The sequence below is a fragment of the Rhamphochromis sp. 'chilingali' genome (genome assembly GCF_963969265.1).
Source record: "Rhamphochromis sp. 'chilingali' genome assembly, chromosome: 6".
NCBI lineage: Eukaryota > Metazoa > Chordata > Actinopteri > Cichliformes > Cichlidae > Rhamphochromis > Rhamphochromis sp. 'chilingali'.
In genome coordinates this window covers 20,509,645-20,537,636 of record NC_137933.1, presented here as the reverse complement: position 1 = coordinate 20,537,636, position 27,992 = coordinate 20,509,645, and the positions used below count along the sequence as shown (strand labels likewise).

The 27,992-nt window shown below is 41.1% G+C and overlaps 1 protein-coding gene across 1 annotated transcript in view; it reads left to right on the top strand.

The window, feature by feature from the left end:
* strc1 (stereocilin 1) overlaps positions 1-27,992 on the top strand; it is a 38,939-nt gene that overhangs the window by 2,740 nt on the left and 8,207 nt on the right. Inside the window, exons 4-28 of the mRNA XM_080884654.1 lie at positions 208-1,537; positions 1,864-2,688; positions 4,258-4,326; positions 4,413-4,523; positions 4,653-4,807; positions 6,373-6,559; positions 7,277-7,392; positions 8,037-8,166; positions 8,265-8,447; positions 8,978-9,016; positions 9,119-9,313; positions 10,318-10,458; positions 10,910-10,971; positions 11,131-11,266; positions 11,366-11,454; positions 11,625-11,760; positions 12,680-12,876; positions 14,374-14,464; positions 14,763-14,934; positions 16,286-16,461; positions 16,609-16,764; positions 16,918-17,060; positions 17,162-17,310; positions 17,506-17,603; positions 18,086-18,236. Coding sequence (XP_080740780.1) covers positions 208-1,537; positions 1,864-2,688; positions 4,258-4,326; positions 4,413-4,523; positions 4,653-4,807; positions 6,373-6,559; positions 7,277-7,392; positions 8,037-8,166; positions 8,265-8,447; positions 8,978-9,016; positions 9,119-9,313; positions 10,318-10,458; positions 10,910-10,971; positions 11,131-11,266; positions 11,366-11,454; positions 11,625-11,760; positions 12,680-12,876; positions 14,374-14,464; positions 14,763-14,934; positions 16,286-16,461; positions 16,609-16,764; positions 16,918-17,060; positions 17,162-17,310; positions 17,506-17,603; positions 18,086-18,236 — 5,237 coding nt within the window. The remainder of the gene's footprint in view (positions 1-207; positions 1,538-1,863; positions 2,689-4,257; positions 4,327-4,412; positions 4,524-4,652; positions 4,808-6,372; positions 6,560-7,276; positions 7,393-8,036; positions 8,167-8,264; positions 8,448-8,977; positions 9,017-9,118; positions 9,314-10,317; positions 10,459-10,909; positions 10,972-11,130; positions 11,267-11,365; positions 11,455-11,624; positions 11,761-12,679; positions 12,877-14,373; positions 14,465-14,762; positions 14,935-16,285; positions 16,462-16,608; positions 16,765-16,917; positions 17,061-17,161; positions 17,311-17,505; positions 17,604-18,085; positions 18,237-27,992) is intronic.

The window sequence follows — 27,992 nt, the reverse complement described above, 5'->3', positions numbered from 1 at the left end:
TTTATACCTCAGTTAAAATTGTCCACAAGATGGATGTAGACACTAAACTAGTAAAGCCGCACTAGATCTTTTTACCATGACTTTACCATACCAGTCAGGCACAACATTATGACCACTAACAGGTGGAACGAATAACACCAATGATTTTTTTATATTATATTTGATGTATAAAATGTACAATAATAATTAACTTCCTGTTTTGTTCAGGGGAATTAAGAACAATGTGAGCTGGTCTTTGAGTACATCACTGATCGATATCCTCCTGGACATCTTCCTCCCTCAAGATCAGTCAGCATTTATGCATCCAGGACCTGAATGCCAGACTCCTCCCAGTGCTCCCTCCCAACGCAGCATTTCATATGCTGAAAACAGCACTATGAATTATTACGACACCCTGTGTGATAGCTACAATCTGGCCACCATCAACGACACAATGTGTGCTGAGATCCTCTCAAATTCAGGAGTAGAGTCTTCCACGCATGTGGTCACGTTTTGCGAGGCTCTAAGCTCCCTCAGCTCCAACCAAATGAAGAATGTGTGGAGCAACATGTGTTATGTTATTCAAACACTGGCTTCTCCACTTGTTAGCAGGTCATCTGACTGCAGTTTTGACAACGCAAGGCCGGCCCCTGCCGCCACCCCTCTCACTAAACCTCGTCGAGTTGCCAGGGAAGCCTCCAACCTCAGACAACTTGCGTGCAACTATAACGACTGGTTGCAAAATAATGTGGACCCTGTCCTTGTGTCACTGTGCAGTGACAATGAACGTGTGGAGTTTGTGAAGCAGGTCTGTAGCGATGCTGTATTGATGCGGAAGCTGCTATCTGAAAAGATGAACAGCTGGTTGTACGGATACTGCGCTAACTCCTCTGCAGACTACATGGTCAGTGAGTTCTGCCAGTATGGCCAGTGGCTTAACAAGTTCACAAACATGGTGGATACCTCCCTGCTGGCGTTCTGCATGAGCCTCGACAGTGTCAGACTGACCAACCTCATCTGTGAGAACACTGGCTTCTTTATGTTTGTAATGTCTAACCCTGAACATTTTCAGTTCATGCCTAACTGCACAAACGTACCTCCTCCACTGCCAATCCCTGGCTTGGATACGCAGTTAGATTTTTGTCACTACTCTGAGTGGCATGAGGTGGAAATTACCAATGATCTTTTGACAATGTGCATCCTCTTCGACCAGAGCGGTTTCACTAAAAAGGTTTGCTCTAATGCAACATTTTTGGATAACCTTCTTCTTAGCACACAAAATACCTGGCTTGAGGAACACTGCCGCACCTCTCTTAGCTTTCCACACCCCGAGCCTACAGAGGCCTTCAACATTGGAATGTGGTGTGACTACAATACGTGGGGAGAACGACAGGTGGACGATTCTGTGATCGGACTTTGTTGGCAGAATGATCAGAGTGCTTTTCAGAAGAGTGTCTGCTGCAAGCAGTCTGTGTTGGAAAAGCTGCTGCAAAATCCTCTGAACAAATGGCTTACATCAGTCTGCACAGACATGGAGGAAATAACCGTACCACCTCAGGTGGGTGTTTTACCTGGCAAGAATGAACATATAAAATCTAATTAACAAGCACAAAAAAGAAAGAACTGTTATTTTAAGCCTTATGTAGTAAAATAAGCCTGCATGAGTCTCTTATAAACAAAATCATCCCATTATATCCCAAAGTCTGAACATTTCTGTTCTGAAATCTGAACCTATATATTCTTATCCACTAGTGCATTTTGTATCTTTACAGAAAAAAAAATAAACTAAAGATAACAGCATTAATTGCATATACAACAGTAAAGCCATTTTCTAACTGTTGACTTTTTATTCTCATGTTGTGTTCACCATAAATGGTCCTGTAGGTGTGCAAGTACTCTGACTGGACGCGTCCCATCATTGTGGACATGACTGAGGTGGCTCTCTGTGCTGAGATGGACCAACTTAACTTTACCTCCAGAGTCTGTGCCAATAATACAGTCCTACAAAACCTGTTGGCCAATCAGGACAACACCTGGCTAATACAGCACTGTGCCAACTACTCAAAAGACCCAGGGACATCTCCTAATAAAAGTGTGGAAGGCGTGACTAAACAGTGTCAATACTCCAGCTGGATCACATCTCCACCAGATGCTGCACTCCTGGCTCTATGCTGGGAGAATGATCAGACCAATTTTTTCTTATCCATTTGCCCTAATGACGGTCTTCTCCTGTTTCTGTCCCGTGAGCCGTGGAGCCAGTGGGTGAACAGGATGTGTACCACCTACACCACCTATACCAATGCCACCACCACCAACAACAATAGCAACAACAACACTAGCACCACTACGGACCCTAATTTTTGCCTAGCAAGAAATCTGGTGAAGGAGTTCAACTGGAGCTGCCCTACCATCTTCGCTTCAGCCTGTCAGCCGTGTGCCACTCAGAATATGGTCCTGCAGACAGTAGTGCGCTGTTGGGTGGACAGTGTGCGGTCCAAGATGGTGGATCTGCTGACTCCACCTGTGGCTAGAGCATTGGAGCAAGCAGTCAGCACCACTGTGGTTGTCCTGTTATCCCTGGAGGAGGTTCAGATCACCCAGTGGCATGTCACTGAGACAATACGACCAAGTGTGCTAAAATCTGTGATCAACTATTTCAAGTTGGAGGACAACTCTGACAACAAGAGAGTCTTGCTACAGTGTTTTGGGGTAAGTGGTTCTTTCATGCACTCGTGTGGATTATGAGTAGTGTAGTAGTAGATACTCAGTAGTGGAACAAGTAGACAGACCAAAGGTTTAGAAATGCTCAAAAAACCTTCTTTGCATTTTGCTCATGTTAATGTATTACAGTTGGTGATATATACGATTTTTCTGTTTTTTGTGAAGCTGGTAAAAGCAGCTCCACAAGAACAAGAACTACTGTGTATTACCTCCACAAATGTTGTACTGACAACATGTGGGCCTTTGGACCTTTGACGTCTTCTTTGAGGTCAAATAAGGTCACCTTTAAAAATATACTTAAAACGTTGGTGTGTTGGTGGTTCTTGGTGTCTGGGGCTGGGTGCTCATGTATGTACTGGCTCACTCCTGGTGGCTGATTGGCGGGGCCTGGTGCCTGTGGCCCAGCTGGGCCCCTTCCGGGGGTGGGGTGCCCTCAGGCCTCTGGGCCTGAGGCTTGGTCCTCTCTGGCACAGCTGGCTGCTGGCAGAGCCTGCGGGCACGTCACTGCAACCCCCTCTGGCCTCTGCTCCGTGGCTGCTGGGTGACCTCTCGTTTGGGGCTCTACTCAGCTCTTCCCAGGAGGGTGGCACGGTTGCCCCTGTGGTGGTCCTCCTCGGGTCCTCGTACTCTGGGGCCTCTGGATGTCTGGGGCCTGGATCTCCTCCATACCTGCTTCATGCCCTAGGGGACGGGGCTATGGCTCCCCACACTCCCTAGCAGATCGTCACATGGAGAAACCTTTGGAATACAAGCATGCTGATCCACACAGGTGTACACACGGATGTTCACAGACACAAACGACACCTTTCTTGGCTGATACCTCAAAGCACATTGTGCGCTGTCGATCTTGTGTACTGCACAATAACATGTAATATTTAGTATCTACTGTTATCTAACAGTAACAATGATCCCAAACACATAAAAACACACTTTGATAGAAAAAAATCCCTATAAAAAAAACCTCATAAAAAATGAGGTGTGGCAAAGCCCAGTGCTAATCCTGTACTATGTTGATTTCTGCAACTATTTTTATTGTCATATTATTGAATTGTCATTATTACATTGATCTGTTATCTATGTAGAGTTTTTGGTGGTTTGAGATAATTTGCTGTGCTCTGTTTTGCTTTGAGGCTCAGCGAGAGTCTGTTAGTCAATGAGAGCTGATCGAGTATATTTTAGCACCTTTCTCGGAAATTTACTCTGCAGGTTAATCAGAGCGTAGTGTGAGTAGAGATTCACCTCATCTTTTATTCAGAAAGACTCAATCTGTTTCTGTGTAGTTCCGTTCATTGGCTTTATCATTCATCTAATTATTCATCATATCACTTACCATTAGCGTCATTTGACCTTCAGTGTACAGCCGGCCTACAGCTGGTGTCCAGTTACACTTCTGTCACTGATATCCAGATGATGAGTCTCTTCCTCTGGGTGTTAATCTCTCCTGGCTCACAACTGATTTGACACTTACAATAATGTGTCAAAGGGGACAATTGTATTATATGTGTCTGATGCTCCTTCTATAAGGTGCTATTATAACTGCATATTTCCCTTCTGTAGACGGTGCTAAGCAGACTGCTGCAGACGGGAAGAAACCTGCAGAACACTGACGAAATGCTTCTCATTAAGGTAAGATATGTTGTATAATAATACTAATGCGAATTGCCACAATATCCAGTATGTGTTTATTGCTCGCATTCTTTCCACATGTGCAGGCGTACTTCAATTTATCGCCGAGCAGCCTGAGGCCAGTGCTCAAAGAAGCTCACAATCATACCATCAGACTCATCCTTCAGTACTACGCCAGTGTCAAAGACACACTGCAGGTGAATAAGACCACCACCACCACATCCGCCTTTTAATTTCCCTTCCCAGAAGTCTTAGTTGTCAGTTCATCTGTTGTATCTCTTTGAGGCACAGTTTTCTCGCTGACATTGTTTTCTTCCGTTTGCTAGTTGCCCAATGAGTACCTATCCACCATGGTGTCAGAGATACTGCAGACTCACCTGGTAAAAGATGTTACTCTTTTCCCTGAGCTCGCTCCAATGCTGACTAAAGCCAGCCCAGCTGACATCCAAGCTTTGCCTCCCTGGCAGAACAGCATCAATGTGTAAGTGATGGAGCTTCTTTACTAATGAGCCCACTACTCATGCATCTAAGCATTATTATTTTCGGAACTTACCACATGTCCCGTGTGAGGGATTAAAACGGTGTCTCTGGTTCCTGAAAGGCTAACATTTTTCATTTTGTTCTTGTGATTATCTTGGAAGTAGGACATATTTTGCTGCACATAATTTTAAACCAAAACTATGAGTTTTGACTCTAACTGTGGCTATGTTGAACCCAAATTTGCAGGTCTTGATTGGACCTCCTTTAGAACGACGCCATAGATTCAACAATGTGCTGGAAACCTCCCGCAGAGATTTTAGTCCTTATTAATATGATAATGTCACATAGTTCCTGCAGATTACATTGGCTGCAGATTATGTTTGGCTGCACATCCATGATGTGACTCTCCTGTTTTACCACACATGAAAGGCGTTTTACTGGATTGCGGCCAAAGTGTGCTGACAAAATGTTCCTCGCACCATTACACCACCACCACCATGGTGACCTTACCATCTCAGCAGAACTTAAGACTTATCAGTCCTATCTTCTATTGTCTAATTTTGGAGAGCCCATGTAAATTGCGGCCTCAGTTTCCTGTTTGTAGGCAACTTTAGAGGGACTCCTTTGCTGCTATGCTTCATTTAGAGTCACATAAATCGTCTTTTTCCCTCCTTCTAATGCTGGGTTTGAACTTCAGCTGGTCATTCTGACCAGGCTTACATGCCTAAATGTGCTGAGCTGTCCATTTACATGAAGAAGCAGCTGAACATGTGAGGCTATTAAAGTGGCTCCTGAGTCAATAATAAAAAAAGAAAGATAGCATAATAGGTGTGAAATTTAAAAGCATCCATTCTCATTTTCAGGTTAGGATGAGGTGCTTTTACTCAAAGAGATGGAAAATGGGTCATGCTTTGTATCATTTTACTTTGCTCATTGCTGAACATTCACTGAGATTCATTTCAATATATTTTTCTTCCCTGAGAAAATGCCTCTGGGATCTGAATGAAGTCAGAAGTGAAATGATGCGTTGCCATGCAGAGTCCAGAGCATCCATTATACATTGTAAATAATGTAATGCAAGCTGGTTCTCAGAGTTATCTTAATCCAGATAACGCTTGTTTTCTTTGTTGCAGTTGTTTTCCAGTTTCTCACTTTGGAAAATCATTTTCTTGCTGTAAGAAATTTGCATCTTAAATATGTACCTGTTGGCCATGGATATTTAACCTAATATATAATAATGAGACTGGAAAAAAGGGGAAATGGTTTTAGAATGAATTTAATCATTAGGCTGCTATTATACTTTGATTTTTATATGACTTAAACTTAAGAGATTTGAAGTCTCTGATAGACTGTTAATGAGCTTTAGGCTTGTTCAGGCCTTTTTGTACCTTTGTAAGAATTTTAATATTTATTCTAAGTCAAGCTAAATTTAATGATGCCTGCCAGTACTATACTATATGCAGTAATTCAAAGAAGGTCACATATAAATAAGTTTATTATTATTATTTTTTAACTTTTCAGCAGAAAGTTCAAACAAACCATATTATTTTAATGTTTTTGCTCCAGTCGGGACAAAATTAATGAAATCTTAAAGAGCATGACCCCGGACCAGCAGCAGGCCTTTGGATTGTGGTACAGCAAAGCATTGTCCCCCTCCAGCATCACCAGAGGTCAACAGTCGCTCATCAAGGACACAGGAAACCTGATCGCCTACCTGCCCTTCCAGAACTTCCAACACCTCTCAGCTGCTCAGGTAACGGCCCTCTGAGCTCTGACACCTGGCAGGGAAACTTGAGAAGCAAGCAGCTAGTTGGATCGGCCCCAGGGCAGAACACAGCCACTTGTCACACGCTGGTCAAAAGAAAGCACAGACTCATCTGTCTCTGTCACTACTGTGGGTTTTATTCTAGGGGCCAGTGTTCAATAAGTAATATTGGGAAAACATGAATTAGGAATGAGCATGGCTACTGATATTTCAATACTGAAGTAAGAATAAATAAAAGGAATTGTTTCAAACTTTACAAAACAAAATGAGAAAACTCCCCCACAAATTGACATTTTACACTTTATGTTTTGTGTGACTTTCTTAGAAGTTTTGAGTTTGTTAACTTTTTAGCATTAGATGTGCACAAATGTGTTATGCTATAGAGGCAAGGAAGTAAAGAAACATATACCTTTCCAAAGGTTTTACTATAATTTACCTTGGATGGTTTGCACTGCTAATAAATACAACATATAAACAAATATTACCTTCCATTTAGTCTGAATTAAAAAAGCATGGGCAAAGGGGAAACATACATGTTTGTCTTTCAGCTAATCCTTGTTTAAAGTGCACAGCATGCAGTCTTTTTATCCTCAAATTTTACACTGTACTGTTTTTTTCTTTCCTTGTCACTATATTGCAAAATGTATTGGCCCATTTTTAATACTTAATTGTGATATGTCACTTTTGTAATGCTTTCATCGGCAGCTGCTTGATGGGCTGGATGTGTTGCAGAGAAACACCCTCACTCCACTAAAGCAGGAATTTGTAGCACGCAACCTCATCAGCACCTACAGGAACCTAACAGCTCAGGACTTTTCCAGGTTTGGAATGACTATAGGAAGGCATTTCCAACATTTTCCATCCATGTTTTCTTTTTGTAATCATAGATAAAACCTGACAGAACACAATGTGTTGATGCATGCTTAAGAATCCAGGAATAGAAATAAATCCCCCAAAAGTTTCAGCTGTATGCAGCATTTTCAGCAAGGGAAACATTTCTTTATCTCATCCAAGTGAAATCGCTGAAGAAGTTCTGGGACAACAGTAATTAGTTTTGATGTAATGTTGCTGGATGGTCTTTTTTAGGTGCATTTGAACCTTTTATTTTATTAATATAACTTAATAGTTTGTCATATATACAATCTACTTGCTTGACTTCCAATCCTCATAACTAAATTTGCTTTATTTAAAAAAAGTATCACCTACACACAATATTAAAATTTCAAGGTTTGTTGTAAAGTTTTTTTTTTTAATTATTTGACAGCATGTGTACTGATTAGTTAGAAATGCCTTGATTTCTTTAGGTTATAGAAACCTTTAAAAATGACACAAAAACCTTTAAAATAATCAATCAAACCAATTAAAAAACTAAGATCTTTCTTTCTTTCTTAAAATTAAATACATGTAATATTTTGGCAGGTGTTTCCTGTGAGTGTGTTGTTGAAACATTGCTTTGTGATTTCAGGCTGGGTAGTATCGCATGCCTGGCAGACCCAGATGATCTCTATGTTTATAAAGGCACCGAGGCTTTCAGTGTGATCCGCGAGAGTATTATGAGCTGCACACGTAAAGGACTCCGTTTGCCAAGTGACCTGGTAGGAACAGAACTCATGTGCAGTTCCTTCACTGTTTTTTTAAATGTATACTTTCATGTAATAATTGCTCTTTTTGTTTGTCTTAACTTTGTTGGCAGGTTTTCAATATTTTACTGAACACCACCGAGCTGCAGGTCCCGTCTGCAGTCCCTGCTGAGCGCCTGGCAGAGATCGCGCTCCTCCTGCCCTCGCTGGGCGTGACTTTCCTGCAGGGTCTCTCCACGTCTCAGCTGCTTTCTGTCCTCCCCACCCTGAACTCTATTCCATTCAGTCCTGCACAGGTAGAGGAGTAAATTAAACCTGAAATCTATACCAGAAGCTGGTAACCACAGTCATCATCTGTAATTGGTGTAATTTCCTTTCTTACTAGCAAATTGACTCTTTTCTTTCCAAGGCCCGGTTTCAGTGAGTGTACAATCATGTGTTGGCAGTAGATGGTTGGATTGCGTAGCAGCTGGTGGGAGTTTTATATCTTAGGAACAGCTGACAGCCTGGCAGCCTGTCTCAGCACTGGTGACAGGCCTCATGAAGAACAGACCTAAGCTTTACTTCATCCTCTGCTCTCATCTGAACTGAGGCCTTTTGCGTTTTCCTCAGCCTCACAGCTGTTGGTTTCATATGTCTTTAAGGAGTCTTGCAGAGAAGTAACATCTTCAAAGCTACACATAGTTTGTGCCATTTCGACCGAAACGGTTGTGTGAACAAGTGTTACTAAACCCCACAAGACTTTCATATTTTAGGAAACGGTGAATTTAACCAACATGTTGACGAGGTGTTTGAATGATTACTTGTTTTGTTTTTAATGTTTCAGGCAGCTGTAATAGTAGACAAGCTGTCTTCAGTCAATGGAGTAAGTTTTGGAAACTCATCACAGTGAAGTGAGTTCAGTTATTGTCTCTGTATTTTTGGGCCTTACACTTACATCATCATCATCTCTCTCCCGGCTGCCCAGTTTATCCCAGACCGGCTGGGGGAGCTCGGCTCTCTCATTGTAGGAGTGAAGACAGAGACCTTGCTGATGCTTACATCTGATAAACTGCTCTCAACCCTTGTTGCTATTTCGCAGCACACACAAGGTCTCTGTCTGCTTGACAGAAAAGGCCTCCTCCTCCCTCCACAAGCCAATGCTATAGCCACCAAACTATGGGTAAAACACACACACACACACACACACACACACACACACACACACACACACACACACACACACACACACACACACACACACACTAAATGCCACAGTTTAATTTGAAGAAATGCATTGTATTTGTTTTTGTTATAGCCATGTAATTAACTCTTTTCTGTCTCCTCCTTTAGTTCAAACAGGGATCTTTGGGCTCAAATCAAGGGGTTCAAAATGTGGGTTTACATGAGGGTGATGGACAGCTTGACAGATGAGGTCTGGAAACTGTGATGTTTGCAGATTACATTGTGATCTATCGTGAGAGTAGGGAGCAGGAGGAAGAGAGTCTGGAGAGGTATCCACTGGAGAAAAGAGGAACGAAAGTTAGTAAGACAGAATACATGTGTAAAAGCAAAGCTGCGTGAAGGTGAAGGTAGATGAGTTTAAATACCTGGACAGTGCACAAGCGAGGTGAGTGCAGCCAGGGTGGAGCTGGTGGAGATAAGTATTGAGGGGTTATTTGTGACAGAAGGAAGCAGCAAGCGTGAAAGGGAAGGTTTACAAGATGGCAGTGAGAACTGCTGATGTACGGTTTGTCTATAGCTGTACTAATAAATAAAAACACAGGAGGCTGAGATAAAGATGGCAGAGTTGAAGATGCTTAGATCTTCATTGGTAGTGACCAGAATGGACAAGATTAGAAATAAGTACATATGAGGGACAGCTCAGGTTAAGCATGTTGGACAAAAAGTTAGAGAGGCAAGGCTGAGATGGTTTGGACACGTGCAGAGGAGGGAAAGTGGATATACTGGCCAAAAGATGTCAGGCAGGAGGAAAAAGGGAAGAACACAGAGAAGATTCATGGTAGTGGAGGGAGACGTGGAGAACGCTGGTGTGACAGAGGAGAATGCTAGGGATGGGGTGAGATGGAGGCAGTGGCACCTCCTAAAGAGAGCAGCTGAAAGAAGAAGAATGCATCTGTGTCGAGCACCTGCTGCAACGCTTTGTGTTATCTTTACTGTGTTTAGGGCTTCCCAGAGGTGGTCACCTGGTTGAACGATGTAGCTCCTTTGCTCGGCTGCACACCACTAATCAGTGTTCTTCCAAGGAAACGTCTACTTGTGAACAGCCTCTCCAATACATCTACAAAACCCTGGAACACGCAGCAGGTATCACAACAGCGCACATCTGTGACATTAGCGCCTGCTTTGCATTACCGCAGAGTGGTAAACAGCTCGGCTTGAATAAATATAAAAGAAAGTTTATGAGTGAAACATTATTAGGAATTCAAAACGGGGAAAGGAAGAGGAAGAAAAGGGTAGGAAGTTTACATCTTTATGCGCTGTACCAACACTTCCGGTATATGAATACGTAAAAGCTTCTCACAGTGAAGCAGGGAGTTCTCTGTTGTGTTTTGATCTCTTCATGCTTCCTCTTATTGGATATGCTTCCTCTCTGTTGTGAGGTGTGCATGACGCTATCTCGATTAGCTGCTAAATTATTAAGTGAAGAATGGCATCATCAGCGACACTGTGAATGGATCAGCCTCTGAATGCAACCGATCATGCAAACCTGCATGCTACCACTACAACGCCAACACTTTTCCACTTTCTTCCCCAGGCTAGAGGAATTTTCAGAGAGGTTCTTGATACTAATCCAAATCTGATCAAACAACATTTCTTGTAAGTACACTTAATCTGACAGACAGATGAACATGCAATCATAGCAATTATTTTCTTGTCTGTTTTCAAAATATATGAACCCCTTTGATGGTTGATGCTCTTATTTTCCAGCAATTTTGCAGCTTTATAAATTAACTATTGCGCATCTATTGACTCTAGGAGTCTGGGAACGCTGGGGCAGGGTGTGAGCTGTGCTGTCTTAAGAGATCGTTTTCAGGCAAATCGGTCACCTTCTTCAGCGAGAAGCATCCTGGCCTTGCTCAGGCAGCAGCCTGGTCTTCTTCACACCTCACTGGTAATTACACATCAATTAATTCCTGACATTTAAGATATTTACGTTAATTCAAGGATCATTAATGTGTGACTTCTATTATGTGTCTGTTGTTCTGGACAGAAAAACTGTATAATCGAGGTGCTCTATCAGTTTGAGTTCTTCTTTGAACTGCTTGAAGATCTTGGAGTTGAAATTGCACTTTCAATGCCGTAAGTCCAAAGCTGGCATTATAGTTACTGCAGAAAAACTTTAATATCCATAAGATTTGCATGCCTTTAGTGAAAAATGAGTATGTGTGCAATGCAGGAGACCCTTGTGTACTCTTTGCCCTGAAACAAAACTTTGGATTGTTTTGGTCTTGTGTGTTTGTGTCTTGCAGGGTGAGTGCCATAAAAAGGTTTTCCACAGATATGATGAACAGTCTCAGGAGGATGATTATAGCAGGACCGCATCACTTTCTCCTGCTGTCCCGAACAAAGCAGCTGCTGCTGGTTGATAAAATGGCGCAGAGGTTGGTAAGTAGAGCCTGATTTCCCAGTGGCCCTTTTCTGAGGTTCAATGGAAAAGAAGCTACCAAAAGAAGACAAAAATGATAACAGTTATCTGGATTTATTCTTGTGTTTGTCTTAAAATATAATCTGAGCTTCTTCCAAGTTTTAGCTAAGACCAAAAACACCGTTAAAATTAGCAACTGTCAAACATTTACAAACAACGGAAAAGTAAGGTGGAAGTTTAAATATTCATCCATCATCAGTTAGGAACATAAGAACTGCACAGTACTCGGTACTCACCACAAAAATGAGCACCTTGCTAAGATAACACACATCAAAAAAAGGCTCATCAGTGTTTCTTATAGGTTCATTTCAGTGTGGACGTCTGTGAGATCAAGTTCAGTAGATCAGATTAGTTTGGAGTCCACACCTCACCCCCATACAGATACTGTTGAAGGATCTCAAGAGTGTATGACACTTTTTAAAGTCTGATCTGCAGGTATCAGTTTGTTTAACGTTACTTCTGCCATAAAAGGTGCCAACAGTTATTAAATCCACTAGCATGTTGAATTTTGAATGTATGCAAGCAAAAAGGTTTTTATTAAAGAGTATACACTGCTTCTGAGTTTTTGTTAAATAAATAATGACATGGTGTAATATGTCATGTGTTGTGTAATCTCAGGTTGTAAGACATGGTTAAAAGCTAGTTAACTTTTAACCATGTCCTAATAAGTAAAACCTTAGAATTGCATTTTGCAGAGTGTGTACTTTCTTTTTACCATGAGCATAGATGAAATGTTAGAATTGAGATAATCAGGATTTACCAAAGAGTTAATAAATAGTTTTTCTCTGCCAGCTTTTAGTTAGTACGCTTTTCTTGTTTCCCATGTCTCTTGAAATATCCTATTTTTTATTTATATATTTTTTTGTGCTTTATTTCCAGGGCATGTATACAGGCGTGTTCACGGAGGAGGAGTTCCGTTTGCTTGACATCATGGCACCGTTTGTGGTAGATGAGGTTTTTATTCAGGTGGACCGCAGGTTCTTCATTCAAAATCTGGATTTCCTCCATGGGCTCTGCTACAGCAGCACCAAGATGGAAATCGTGGCTCGTATTCTCCAAGAGCCTGCTGCCTTTGGGTAACATTACCACAAACCGAACTGTCTGCTGAAAGGAGATACAGTGTTATTCAACATTTATTCAACAAGTGATTCTCAGGAAAACAGCAAGACTGAGCAGCTGTGTGAGCTGTAAAATAAATAAATAAATAAAATTAACATAAAGATCTGAAATGATAACATGTTACATAGAAAGGTTAAATTGGTCCTTAGGTTAAATGAGAAATAATGACAAGAAACAGTATTTAAGAACCCTTTCTGTGGGCAGCTCCTCTTTAGGTCACAAGTTTAGAAACACATATATGCTAATCCACATTTTGTCTTTTGGCCCGCTTGTTTCCTATCAGTCCCAACCAGCCGCAGCAGATGGCTTCCCCTTTCCTGAGCCTGGTTCTGCCGGAAGTTTCTTCCTGTTAAAAGGGAGTTTTTCCTTCCCACTGTCACCTCACTTCTTAAGGAGTCCTCTGATTGTCAGAGTTTTCTCTGTGTTATTTTCCTTATAATTGATCTTACAATACAAAACACCTTGAATTGACTGTTTTCATTTGGTGTTATATAAACAAGAATACATTAAATTGAATTAATCACAAAAATAATTATAATATTTTGTGTGGCGACTGAGCTCAACTGCTGAAAACTGACATTAAGGTATATAATTAATTAATTTCTGGCATTTCTACAGCATCATTAGCAGTTGAGGTGTAGGATTAAGATGACTAAATATCTTTGCATTCCCTGTAAAGTCACTTACCCAGCCTACGCTAAGCTTCAGCTGAAAGCCCCCATGATGTTAAAGCACTGATAAATTTGATCATTTATTTATAGCTCAGTGATGATGAGCCGATTCCCTTCACTTATGTTGATATGCACTGCTTTTTTTATATAGATTTGTATTATTAACGTTGTATTAAATTGGATAACTAATATAATATTAATATTCCCAAACAATCTAACTGTAGTTTCATCACTCCACAGTTGGTCTGGGTGTTTTTTTTGGCATGTCAACCTTTGTTGTGATCATAAGTTTAGAGTTCACATCATTTTTCCAAGCTACATTGTTACAGTAGAAATTATATATTCATTGTGAAAAGGAAGAATGCAATGAGGTCTGTGTTAATCATTGAACTAGACTATTTGTTCATAAGTGTAAGTTAGATGTGACCATTTTAGGAATGAATTTTAAAAAACTGTAGTTCACTTACTTTTTCTTGCACTGTATTTATTATGTTTTTCCACGTCAACTGCATCACATATATACTAAATGGGTGAGAATTTCAAGAATGTGAATGTATCCATAGAATATTTAGTTCACAGAGGCATGAATTAATCAACAAAGTCCAACGCAGCAGTTTTTAGAAGTTGGCCTTGTAAGGATGTTTCTTTTACAGTTTTTATAGGTTTTAAAATGAAAATGAAGTTATATGAAATTTATTTTCTAAACTTTCCACTGATAGAGGCTTTGCACACAACCTGAGATAAAAGGAACAATGATAGCATGATCTTGTCTCCCCCTCATAGCCCAGTGGAGAACTGGGACCAGACAACACTCAGTCAGGTGGACCGCTTTCTCTTCTTCCTGCCTCAAGACAAACTGCAGCAGATTTCCCTGGTAAGTTTATTGCTGCACTTCTTTCAGTATTTAATACTTAATATCTGAACCCAGAGCCTGAATAGTTCCCCATATTATTATTACTTTTTTCAAAGTGCAACACATTCGCTGAGTGTCCAGAAGTCCACAGTGGAGCTTTGTGTCAGAACTTGATCCAATGACATGTTAAGTCAGAGCCTGTAAAGAAATCTCTCGGGTGTCACATCTCCAAAAGGTGTCAAGATCAGGTGATGAGGTTGCTGTCTTCCTGTAACCCATTCAAATGTGCGTGTTGCTGTCTGTGTCTGTGTGCCCGCAGGCATTGATGACTGTGGAGCGAATAGAGAAGCTGTTCATGAGCCACCATCAGTGGGAACGTGGGGACATCGGGATGCTGTGTTCAGATGAGACTGAGAGGAAGACCATTTTTGAAAGGCAGCAGTTTGTTCTGCAGTTTTTCCTGGGCTTCCTTAAACTAAATTCTCAGTCATGTAAGCCTTACTTTGGTTTCTCTTACAATAACCTTGTATGGTTTTCATCAAATTTGGTGGGATTAAGAATTTCTTCAGTGAATGTAGCATTCTCTGCTGCCTTTGAAGTGTCACAAGACATGACATGGACCCATGCAAGGGCTCTAGGGAGGAAGAGGTTCATATCAGTCTACAGAAAGCAGACTAGTTTAGTTAGCTTATGTTAGCATATACTCTTGAAAAAAGGTGAAACAGCCGGCGAAGATTTTTTAGTTCTGCAAAGAGCACTTTCAATTTTAATAACTTCAAGTAAAAAAAAAGACATTTTAATTATGTGCAAAGGTGTTTCACGATCAACAGTCAAGTTGCCAAACAGTGAGGGGACATCCACTGTAAAATGTATGCGGCTAAAGAAGGAAAAACTGGATTGATTACAGTGAATGTTGCATTTTTTTGGAAATCAAGGTCCTGAAGTCTAGAGAAAGAGAAATTTAGAAATTTCAGTATCGTAAATCCTTCTTTCATTGAGCTGGCATTTCTAATTTTCATGGGCTAAAAGCCATAATTAATAATAATCAGTTTAACCAAAAAAAATAATCAAACAAACACTTTCTCAATAGTTCACTTCCCACATAATTAATATAGAATATATGAAAGTTAGCCTTGTTTAATTAAAGTAGGAAATTAGGAAAAAATCATCCACCTTTTCTTTCAACTTTTTATGCTATATAAAGTCTATATACTCTGTTATGCAGTCATATAGAGGGGAGGCGGGGGGGGGGGGGGGGGGGGGGGAGGATTATTGGTAGGCAAACAGCATATTGAATGAAAAATAGGCAGTGGGGTAGTTAATATAGCTTTGTGATGCTCTCTATTTAGTATGAATAACGTAGTTAAGTTAGTGAGTGAACTGGAAATACAGAATGATAATGTTTATTTTTTATTTATTATCCAATCACGTGACCAGGCTTGATGAAAAAAAACGTTTTATCGCCTCTAAGTAAAGACTGGAAAATGAACTGAAACAGTGGTCCAAAAAAAACAACAAGTTATTAACCCAACCATTGTTTTGGATGGAATTGTTATCCTTCTAAACATTGTTTGCATTATTGTCTTTTGGTACAGCTGAAAGCGTAATACATTTGTGCGTATGAATTTCTTTGCAAGTTGACTTTTGTAGCAGGAGAACTTGCTGATCTTCTAACAGTGAAAATTAGCTTCTTGAATTAAATTTTTCAGAAAGACTTTGGCTAATACTTTTCAGTAAACAAAAAAACTTGACAACTTCAAACTAAGCCATGGTTATATTACATTGCTGACACATTTTCATAGATAATCTCCTGATCATATGTTTGTGTGTGTTGCTGGCCAGTGACTCCAGTGGTTCCTACTTGTGAGATTCTGCATACAACAGCCCCCTCCGTTTGGCTCTCCAGCAGTTTGACTAGCATGCCTTCATCTGCCTTCTCCAACTGTCTGGAGCTGATGGGTCACGACCCGTTTCTTGCATCCTACCAACGCACTGAAGTGCTCAGGAAAGTCAAGCAGGTCAGACTGATTGTTAATCTGAATCAGTCCAACAAAAACCTCTTACATGTGTTTCATTTGATGATGGCCAAAGTTTACAGGTCTTAACACTGTGTTTCTGCTCTGTCTTTGCTCCGGGCCTCTCGGTATTAACGTGAATATATGAAGATATATGGCCCAGTCTCATCCTTCTCCCAGGCTGTGATCTCTCAGCTCGGTGTAATAGCGACACAGCTATCATTAGACGAGCTGAATGCCATTCGACTGACTGAGCGGAGAAGCATCGCCGCTCTGGGCACAGTCAGTGACTGGAATAGCAGACAGGTAAGTATTTTAGCCACTGCAGTTCAAATATTTACATGTTACATCAAAATTGCTTTGTGTTTTGGGCAGTTTTTATTTCGTCTGATAAGAATAATACCAGCTGTGGCATTATTGTGCTGTATTAGACTGGTTTATAACTTGTTGTCGTCCTAGCTGGCCACACTGTTTTCCACCGTGTTAAACTCCACCAAGCAGAATCCGAGCCAGCTTGACTCCAGCACTCTGGTGGCAATGGGATACATTGTGTGTGGCGCTAAAGCCACAGAGCTGAGGTCTTTCAATCCTATAGAGCTCAGGTGCGCACAATATCGGAAAATGCTTAAATGAAGCGTATTTTTTCAAGCCCAGCTTGACACTTGAATTTACTTTGTACTCTGTCTCCCTCCGATGGCTGCAGTAAGGCGGTTCTCAGGCTGGGTCGGCTGAGGCTGTCTTGCTCAGAGGAGCAGCTGCAAGCTCTTGTTGAACTGCTAACCCACAGCCTCGTTTTTGGACTCATGAGTTCCTGGGGCACCGATGTGTTCATTGAGATCGGAGTCCTGGCAGGTATTGTCTATTCATTGTCTTTTCCACATGAATTTTAGTTGTACTATGCATAGTCCTACATCTGCCTTAATGTGTGGTGAGAGATTTATATCAAAGACATTTTGTTTTCCTCTATGCTTTGCTGTAAAAGCTTTTGATTCATTGTTTCTAGCACCCTTTGCTCTGTTTCACTGGAACACTTTGCTTGTTTTTCAGTGGGTATCCCAGACATGGCCATGTCAGCGCTGGTAAAAGAGCAAATTGAGGGAATCGCACCTTTGGCTATCTCAATGATGGCACCAAAAAAGTTTGCTGTGAGTCAAGATTTAATTAAACCAACCATATCTTGGGTGTTAAACATAAAGCACGGGGGCCAGAAATGAACCAACAAAGACTCCGATCCGGCCAACTGGATGGCTTTAGAAAATGTGAAGGAGGAAATACTATTTTTGACTTTTAAATGTGTTTTAATAACTTTTACAGCAATTCCTGCTAATGACAAACTCTCCCACAGCAATCTATACTACACCACAGTATATCATGTCAGAGATTAAACGGGTAGTAAACCTTCTTTTCACTGGCAGAAAGATTAGTTTCACTGGTCAGGGCCGATTATTGTAATATCAAGGTGAGCTAAACTACATATGTGTAAAAAGTACATAATTTTTTAGTAACATTTGTTTTTTTACAATAAAAAAAATGTATTCCTGTTTTTGCGTCCATCTTGACAAATCTTTATCATGTCTTTAATTTATCTTTATCTCTATCCCCCCGCTGTGTGTTTTGTTTTCAAAAGGTGGTATTCTCCCAGGAAAAGATCGCCATGTTCTCCTACGAGCAGGCTGTTGCAGTAACTGATAACCAGCGCTCTGTTCTGTCAGACCTCCAGAAAACAGCTCTAGCTATGGTGCTAACACCCTGGGACGATAAGCTTGTAGACTTCAGAGGTAAAACCTGAATCACTGCTGTCCACTGATAACCATTAAACTTGATTTGTCTTCTTTATGCATTAATCGCTTTACCTGATGAAAATATAATCGCCCTTATCAAAACTCTTACCAAAGTTTTATGCTAGTTTAGGTACATCTTGCTATTATCAGGTTGGATCCACTTTTGCCTTCAGAACTGCCTTACTTCTTAATTCCTCTGAGATTTTGCTCCATATTGACATGATAGCATCATACAGTTGCTCCAGATCTGCAGACTGCACAATCTCTTGTTCCACCACATCCCAAAGGTGCTCAACAAGGCTGGACTGGGACAAAAAATCGGCCTGGGCATTTTGACTAGAGACCGGCCCACCAGGATAAAGATTGAAAATGTGACGTCATTCAGGGGTAAAACCGCAAAGGATTCTGGGAACTTGTGGCAAGAGGTACTGGCGCACGCAGGCTTTCAATTGAACTCAGTTACACAGCGATAAAAAGAAACCCAAAAAATGGCAAGAAGCTGTTGTATTATTAACTGCAATAGCCGGTCGCATGACAGCCACGGGAAGCCAACGGGTAAAGAGATCGTTTTTTTTTTATCGGATTAAGTCGTTGAAGAGAAATTTTTTAAGCCATGTTTCCGAAGTAAGAGCCGACGGATGGAAACTGCGGTAAAGTGAGCCGTCATTTGTGAGCCGCGGTCAAGCCAGCCGCCTCCTATCCGCCGCATAAATTTCCTTGCGCTTTTACACCAGTCTTTACGGTAGCGCCTTTTCGCTTTATATCCTGATTGAAAGCCTAGACTCGCGCACACACGCACGCGCGTGAACAGTCACACGCACGCGCGCACACAAATTACAATGGAACAGCTCAATACAGCCATCGTGACAGTCTGGTTGCATATTCAAAAATTCATTAAAAATCATTCTTAAAAGTTGATGCCAAGCTTTCAACACAATCCTCTTCTCGGACACCTACTTTACCTCTGGGCCAGTTTTTACCCAGATTTACTGTAATATTACTCAGAAATCACAGTAAACTCATATTCAGTGCAATACAGTCAATGCACTACAATTATGTTTATTTCAAAAATTCATTAAAAGTCATCCTGAATAGTTGAGGTCCAACTTTCAACACATCCCCCCTCTGGGACACCTACTGTACCTGTGTGCCAATTTTCATCCAGATTTACTGTAGAATTCCTCAGAAATTAAAGGGTACTTGTATTCAATGCAATACAGTCAATACAATAGAATTATGTCAATTTTCAGAAATTCATTAAAAATCATCCTGAGTAGTTAATGTCCAACTTTCAACACATCCCCCCTCTGGGACACCTACTGTACCTGTGTGCCAATTTTCATCCAGATTTACTGTAGAATTCCTCAGAAATTAAAGGGTACTTGTATTCAATGCAATACAGTCAATACAATAGAATTATGTCAATTTTCAGAAATTCATTAAAAATCATCCTGAGTAGTTAATGTCCAACTTTCAACACATCCCCCCTCTGGGACACCTACTGTACCTGTGTGCCAAGTTTCATCCAGATTTACTGTAGAATTCCTCAGAAATTAATGGAAACATTTATTCAATCTAATACAGCCAATGCACTACAATTGTGTCAATTTTCAAAAATTCATTAAAAATCATCCTGAGTAGTTGATGTACAACTTTCAACACATCCCTCCTCTGGGACACCTACTGTACCTGTGTGCCAAGTTTCATCCAGATTTACTGTAGAATTCCTCAGAAATTAATGGAAACATTTATTCAATCTAATACAGCCAATGCACTACAATTGTGTCAATTTTCAAAAATTCATTAAAAATCATCCTGAGTAGTTGATGTACAACTTTCAACACATCCCTCCTCTAGGACACCTACTGTACCTGTGTGCCAAGTTTCATCCAGATTTACTGTAGAATTCCTCAGAAATTAATGGAAACATTTATTCAATCTAATACAGTCAGTACAATAGAATTATGTCAATTTTCAAAAATTCATTAAAAATCATCCTGATTAGTTGATGTCCAACTTTCAACACATCCCTCCTCTAGGACACCTACTGTACCTGTGTGCCAATTTTCATCCAGATTTACTGTAGAATTCCTCAGAAATTAAAGGAAACTTATATTCAATTCAATACAGTCAATACAATAGAATTATGTCAATTTTCAAAAATTCATTAAAAATCATCCTGAGTAGTTGATGTCCAACTTTCAACACATCCCTCCTCTAGGACACCTACTGTACCTGTGTGCCAAGTTTCATCCAGATTTACTGTAGAATTCCTCAGAAATTAATGGAAACATTTATTCAATCTAATACAGCCAATGCACTACAAATGTGTCAATTTTCAAAAATTCATGAAAAATCATCCTGAGTAGTTGATGTCCAACTTTCAACACATCCCCCCTCTGGGACACCTACTGTACCTGTGTGCCAAGTTTCATCCAGATTTACTGTAGAATTCCTCAGAAATTAATGGAAACATTTATTCAATCTAATACAGCCAATGCACTACAAATGTGTCAATTTTCAGAAATTAATTAAAAATCATCCTGAGTAGTTGATGTACAACTTTCAACACATCCCTCCTCTAGGACACCTACTGTACCTGTGTGCCAAGTTTCAGCCAGATTTACTGTAGAATTCCTCAGAAATAAAAGGGTACTTGTATCCAATGCAGTCAGCCAATACAATTTAATTATGTCAATTTTCAAAAATTCATTAAAAATCATCCTGAGTAGTTGATGTCCAACTTTCAACACATCCCCCCTCTGGGACACCTACTGTACCTGTGTGCCAAGTTTCATCCAGATTTACTGTAGAATTCCTCAGAAATTAATGGAAACATTTATTCAATCTAATACAGTCAGTACAATAGAATTATGTCAATTTTCAAAAATTCATTAAAAATCATCCTGATTAGTTGATGTCCAACTTTCAACACATCCCTTCTCTGGGACACCTACTGTACCTGTGTGCCAATTTTCATCCAGATTTACTGTAGAATTCCTCAGAAATTAAAGGAAACTTATATTCAATTCAATACAGTCAATACAATAGAATTATGTCAATTTTCAAAAATTCATTAAAAATCATCCTGAGTAGTTGATTTCCAACTTTCAACACATCCCTCCTCTAGGACACCTACTGTACCTGTGTGCCAAGTTTCATCCAGATTTACTGTAGAATTCCTCAGAAATTAATGGAAACATTTATTCAATCTAATACAGCCAATGCACTACAAATGTGTCAATTTTCAAAAATTCATTAAAAATCATCCTGAGTAGTTGATGTCCAACTTTCAACACATCCCCCCTCTGGGACACCTACTGTACCTGTGTGCCAAGTTTCATCCAGATTTACTGTAGATTTCCTCAGAAATTAATGGAGACATTTATTCAATCTAATACAGCCAATGCACTACAATTGTGTCAATTTTCAAAAATTCATTAAAAATCATCCTGAGTAGTTGATGTCCAACTTTCAACACATCCCCCCTCTGGGACACCTACTGTACCTGTGTGCCAAGTTTCATCCAGATTTACTGTAGAATTCCTCAGAAATTAATGGAAACATTTATTCAATCTAATACAGCCAATGCACTACAAATGTGTCAATTTTCAGAAATTAATTAAAAATCATCCTGAGTAGTTGATGTACAACTTTCAACACATCCCTCCTCTAGGACACCTACTGTACCTGTGTGCCAAGTTTCAGCCAGATTTACTGTAGAATTCCTCAGAAATAAAAGGGTACTTGTATCCAATGCAGTCAGCCAATACAATTTAATTATGTCAATTTTCAAAAATTCATTAAAAATCATCCTGAGTAGTTGATGTCCAACTTTCAACACATCCCTCCTCTAGGACACCTACTGTACCTGTGTGCCAAGTTTCATCCAGATTTACTGTAGAATTCCTCAGAAATTAATGGAAACATTTATTCAATCTAATACAGCCAATGCACTACAAATGTGTCAATTTTCAGAAATTAATTAAAAATCATCCTGAGTAGTTGATGTACAACTTTCAACACATCCCTCCTCTAGGACACCTACTGTACCTGTGTGCCAAGTTTCATCCAGATTTACTGTAGAATTCCTCAGAAATTAATGGAAACATTTATTCAATCTAATACAGTCAGTACAATAGAATTATGTCAATTTTCAAAAATTCATTAAAAATCATCCTGATTAGTTGATGTCCAACTTTCAACACATCCCTTCTCTGGGACACCTACTGTACCTGTGTGCCAATTTTCATCCAGATTTACTGTAGAATTCCTCAGAAATTAAAGGAAACTTATATTCAATTCAATACAGTCAATACAATAGAATTATGTCAATTTTCAAAAATTCATTAAAAAACATCCTGAGTAGTTGATGTCCAACTTTCAACACATCCCTCCTCTAGGACACCTACTGTACCTGTGTGCCAAGTTTCATCCAGATTTACTGTAGAATTCCTCAGAAATTAATGGAGACATTTATTCAATCTAATACAGCCAATGCACTACAATTGTGTCAATTTTCAAAAATTCATTAAAAATCATCCTGAGTAGTTGATGTCCAACTTTCAACACATCCCCCCTCTGGGACACCTACTGTACCTGTGTGCCAAGTTTCATCCAGATTTACTGTAGAATTCCTCAGAAATTAATGGAAACATTTATTCAATCTAATACAGCCAATGCACTACAAATGTGTCAATTTTCAGAAATTAATTAAAAATCATCCTGAGTAGTTGATGTCCAACTTTCAACACATCCCCCCTCTGGGACACCTACTGTACCTGTGTGCCAAGTTTCATCCAGATTTACTGTAGAATTCCTCAGAAATTAATGGAAACATTTATTCAATCTAATACAGCCAATGCACTACAATTGTGTCAATTTTCAAAAATTCCTTAAAAATCATCCTGAGTAGTTGATGTCCAACTTTCAACACATCCCTCCTCTAGGACACCTACTGTACCTGTGTGCCAAGTTTCATCCAGATTCACTGTAAAATTCCTCAGAAATTAAAGGACATTTATATGCAATTCAATACAGCCAATACACTACAATTATGGAAATTTCAAAAATTCATTAAAAATCATCCATAATAGTTGAGGTCCAACTTTCAACACTTTCTTACTCTGGGCGTCCTACTGTACCTCTGGGCCAAGTTACATCTCAATTCACTGTAATCTTTATCAAAAATTGAAAGAACAATTATATGTCAATGCTGGATGTGTGTCCTTTCAAAGTGACACTAAATAACAGAACTCAGGCACATCAGGGAATAATCCAAAAGGCGGATTTATTAAACAAAAACAACATACAAAATATCTCTAACCCATACTACATAACCTAAAAAGAAACAAAGGGACACTTAGAAGCACAAGGAAACAATACTGAAAGGGCAAGAGACACAGTCCAAACATAATCCACAACTAAAATGCCAAAAGAACAAGTCATCCCACATAGCAGACGGGTCTTGCCTGGATCTGGTGTCAAGCCGGCACTGCTGGCTGACTTCTGGCATGGTAAGATGGCACTGTTTATGTGATGGCATGCCACATTTGGCCTGATTGGGTGAATGTGACATGTTGTATAGAGCACTTTGAGTAATATGGGTGAGTAAAAAAGTGCTGTATAAGAATCAGTCCATTCACTGTCTGAACAGAGTTTCGTCATGTTACTTTTGCACTATTATGTTCCAGCACATGTTGTTATTACATGGCTTACATGGCTAAGGTACACATTAGGCTGACATCTGGGGCCAGAGCTGAAACTGTTCTGGGCCAGCACAGGGCCAGCAGTGTGTCTGCAACTGGCCTTGTGCTGGCTCATGTGTGGGCCACCTCTGGTAAACCAGATCTGGGCCACCATAGGGCCGTCATTCTTTGCGGTACGCAGGCCATGTGTAAGCACATTGTGTGGGACAGATCCAGGCCATACCAATTTTACTATGTGGGAGGAATTATGTAAAAATAGAAACATCATAAAAATGAAAATGAACATAAAGTAAAATGTACTGAAAAGAACATCAGTATGGCCATCATTATTTGCTTGGAAAGTCTAAAGTTCCATGGCTTTGAACAGCCAGAGAACGCAATGCCCAGCTTAGAATGACTAAAAGTAACTTCTTTTAACATTCTGTCATTCTGCTTCTATATCAAAAATCCACTAAAAATAGTCATTTGAAAAAAAATATTCGCCACTTTTCATCAGTTTGGGTTCCTCTGTTTATAGCAATTTTTAGAAAAGAACCCAATACCTTTGTCACTATACAGTTGTACAGTGAGATACAGAGCATCTCCTACTCATTGCAAACATGCTGGGAGGGTGGCTCTATCCGCCTTAGTGCAGCTGCTGTACCATACTGTGATGCAGTAAGTTAGTAGGCTCTCAATGGGCGAGTGGTGGAAGGGTGAGCTGTAGTCCACAAAGAGCATTCTGGCATAGCTCTGCCGCTGTTCTAGGTGACTCAGCACCGAGTGGAGGGTGATGGCATCTTCTGTGAATCTGTTTGCACGGTATGCAAACTGGTGGGTGTCGAATTCTGGGGGGAGGTAATCCTTGGTGTGCTGAAGGACTAGTCTCTCAAAGCATTTCATGATTACCGGTGTGAGGGCCACAGGGCAATAATAGTTCAGGCTGGTGATGGGAGACTTCTTTGGTACTGGGATGATTGTGGCTGATTTTAGACAGGATGGGATGGCTGCTTCATCCAGTGAGAGGTTGAAGATTCTGGTGGAGATGAGGGTGAGCTGGTGGGCACATGGTCTTAGCACTTTACCACTTATTCCGTCTGGACGCCTTCCTGGGGTTCACTGCTAGGAACACTCATCTGACATCGTGCTCCGTTACAGTGAATGGAGCGGTGCAGGAACCAGGTGAGGATGAGGATGGGAGCAGGGCTGAGGCAGATGAATGCTGCTGTTGTGGTGTTTCAAAGCGGGCAAAGAAGCTGTTTATGTCCTCTGCTAGCTGCACACTCAGGTTTTCTGTTTTCACAGTTCTGCCTCTGTGGTTTATGATGTCTATTATTCCATGCCATGTGTTGTTGCTGGACAGGTGGGACCCCTTTTCAGGTCAGCTCGAGCAGACCTGTACAGAGCTCTGTCAACAGACCTACAGGGAGTGCAGAATTATTAGGCAAGTTGTATTTTTGAGGAATCATTTTATTATTGAACAACAACCATGTTCTCAATGAACCCAAAAAACTCATTAATATCAAAGCTGAATGTTTTTGGAAGTAGTTTTTAGTTTGTTTTTAGTTTTAGTTATTTTAGAGGGATATCTGTGTGTGCAGGTGACTATTACTGTGCATAATTATTAGGCAACTTAACAAAAAACAAATATATACCCATTTCAATTATTTATTTTTACCAGTGAAACCAATATAACATCTCCACATTCACAAATATACATCTCAGAATCAGAATCAGAATCAGAATCGTGTTTATTGGCCAAGTATATGTGCAGACACATACAGGGAATTTGGTTCTGGTAGATGGTGGCTCTCAAGCACAGCAATGTAAATCTCACACACACACACACACACACACACACACACACACACACACACACACACACACACACACATAAGTGTCTATATATACACATTACACATACATACACAAAGCTATGTAAACCAACTATAAATAACGAATCTAAACTTATATACATAAAATACAGAAATGAATGAGGTGGAATGAATACTACAAAATGTACATAAGGTGCAGTTGCAGTCTGGCAGTGGGAGCAGTGTGACAGGTCAACTGTTAAGAAGGGAGATGGCGAGGGGAAAGAAACTGTTCCTGTGTCGGGTGGTCCTGGTCTGCAGGCTTCTGTACCGTCTGCCAGAGGGCAGCAGATCAAATAGTCTGTGTGCAGGGTGTGAGGGGTCTGCGATGATTTTCCCTGCCCGTTTCCTGGTTCTTGAGAGGTACAGATCCTGGATGGAGGGCAGGGGGGCGCTGATGATCCTTTCTGCTGCCCGTACAGTCCGCTGCAGTCTGCTCCTGTCCTGTTTAGTGGCTGCTCCATACCAGACTGTGATGGAGGAGCACAGGACAGACTCAATGACCAGTGTAGAACTGGATCAGCAGCTCCTGTGGAAGACTGTACTTTCCCAGTTGTCTCAGGAAGTACATCCTCTGCTGGGTCTTTTTGAGGATGGAGTTGATGTTGGTCTCCCACTTCAGGTCCTGGGAGATGGTTGTACCCAGGAACTTGAAGATCTTCACAGTCGACACAGGGCTGTCTGATATGGTGAGGGGGAGCAGAGTTGAGGGATGTCTCCTGAAGTCCACTGTCATCTCTACAGTCTTAAGAGTGTTCAGCTCCAGATTGTGCTGACTGCACCAGAGTACCAGCCGCTCAACTTCCTGCCGGTATGCAGACTCATCACCATCTTGAATGAGGCCAATGACAGTGGTGTCATCTGCAAACTTTAGGAGTTTGACAGCAGAGTTATTGGAGGTGCAGTCGTTAGTGTAGAGGGAGAACAGTAGTGGTGAGAGGACACATCCTTGAGGGGCACCAATACTGAGGGACCGGGTTTCAGAGGTGATCTCCCCCAGCCTCACTTGTTGCTTTCTGTCTGTCAGGAAGCTGGTGATCCACTGACAGGTAGCTGGTGACACGCTGAGCTGGGAGAGTTTGGAGGAAAGAAGTTCAGGCACAATGGTGTTAAAAGCCGAACTAAAGTCCACAAACAGGACCCTGGCATAAGTTCCCGGGCGGTCAAGGTGTTGCAGGATGTAATGCAGCCCCATGTTCACTGCATCATCCACTGACCTGTTTGCCCGGTAGGCAAACTGCAGAGGGTCCAGCTGGTGGCCTGTAATGTCTTTCAGATGGGCTAACACCAGTCGTTCGAAGGATTTCATGACCACAGACGTCAAGGCGACAGGTCTGTAGTCATCCAGTCCTGTGATGGTGGGTTTCTTGGGAACAGGGATGATGGTGGAGCGTTTGAAGCAGGAGGGAACTTCACACAGCTCCAGGGATCTGTTGAAGATGCGAGTAAAGATGGGAGCCAGCTGTTCAGCACAGGTTTTGAGGCAGGAGGGTGAGACGCCATCTGGTCCGGGGGCTTTCCTGGGCTTCTGTTTCTGGAATAGTCGGCTCACATCCTGAGTGTGTATTCTTAGTTTCAGGGAGGAGGAAAGGGGGGTGAGAGGTGTGGTGGAGGTCGTTGAGTCTGGGATGGAGAGGGTGGTGGTGGTCGTTGAGTCTGGATTGGGGAGGGTGGGGGTGGTCGTTGAGTCTTGATTGGGGAGGGGCAGGGTGAAGGGGGGAGAGGTGGAAGGTGTGTTGGGGGTCAATGTCTGAAGCAATGTCCCTGGGGAGGGGAGGGTGGGGCGTGGGAGTCTGTCCGTCTCAAACCTGCAATACAAAGTGTTTAACTCGTTGGCCAGGTCTTTGTTTGCTTCAATAGTGGGTGGGGGGGCGTCTGTAGCTGGTGATTTCCTGCAGGCCCCTCCACACTGATGCAGGGTCGTTGGCTGAGAGCCTTTTCTGTCTAAAGTACTGGAACGAGCCGCCCTCACGCAGCTCCAGCTATTTCTTGACAATAACAATCTCTATGAGAAGTTCCAGTCTGGTTTTAGAGCTCGGCATAGCACAGAAACCGCCCTTCTGAGAGTTTTTAATGATTTGCTTTTAACTGTTGACTCTGGTTGTGCTGCTGTCTTAGTAACCCTGGACCTGACAGCAGCCTTCGACACTGTTGATCACAACATACTGCTATCCCGCCGTCAACATTGTGTC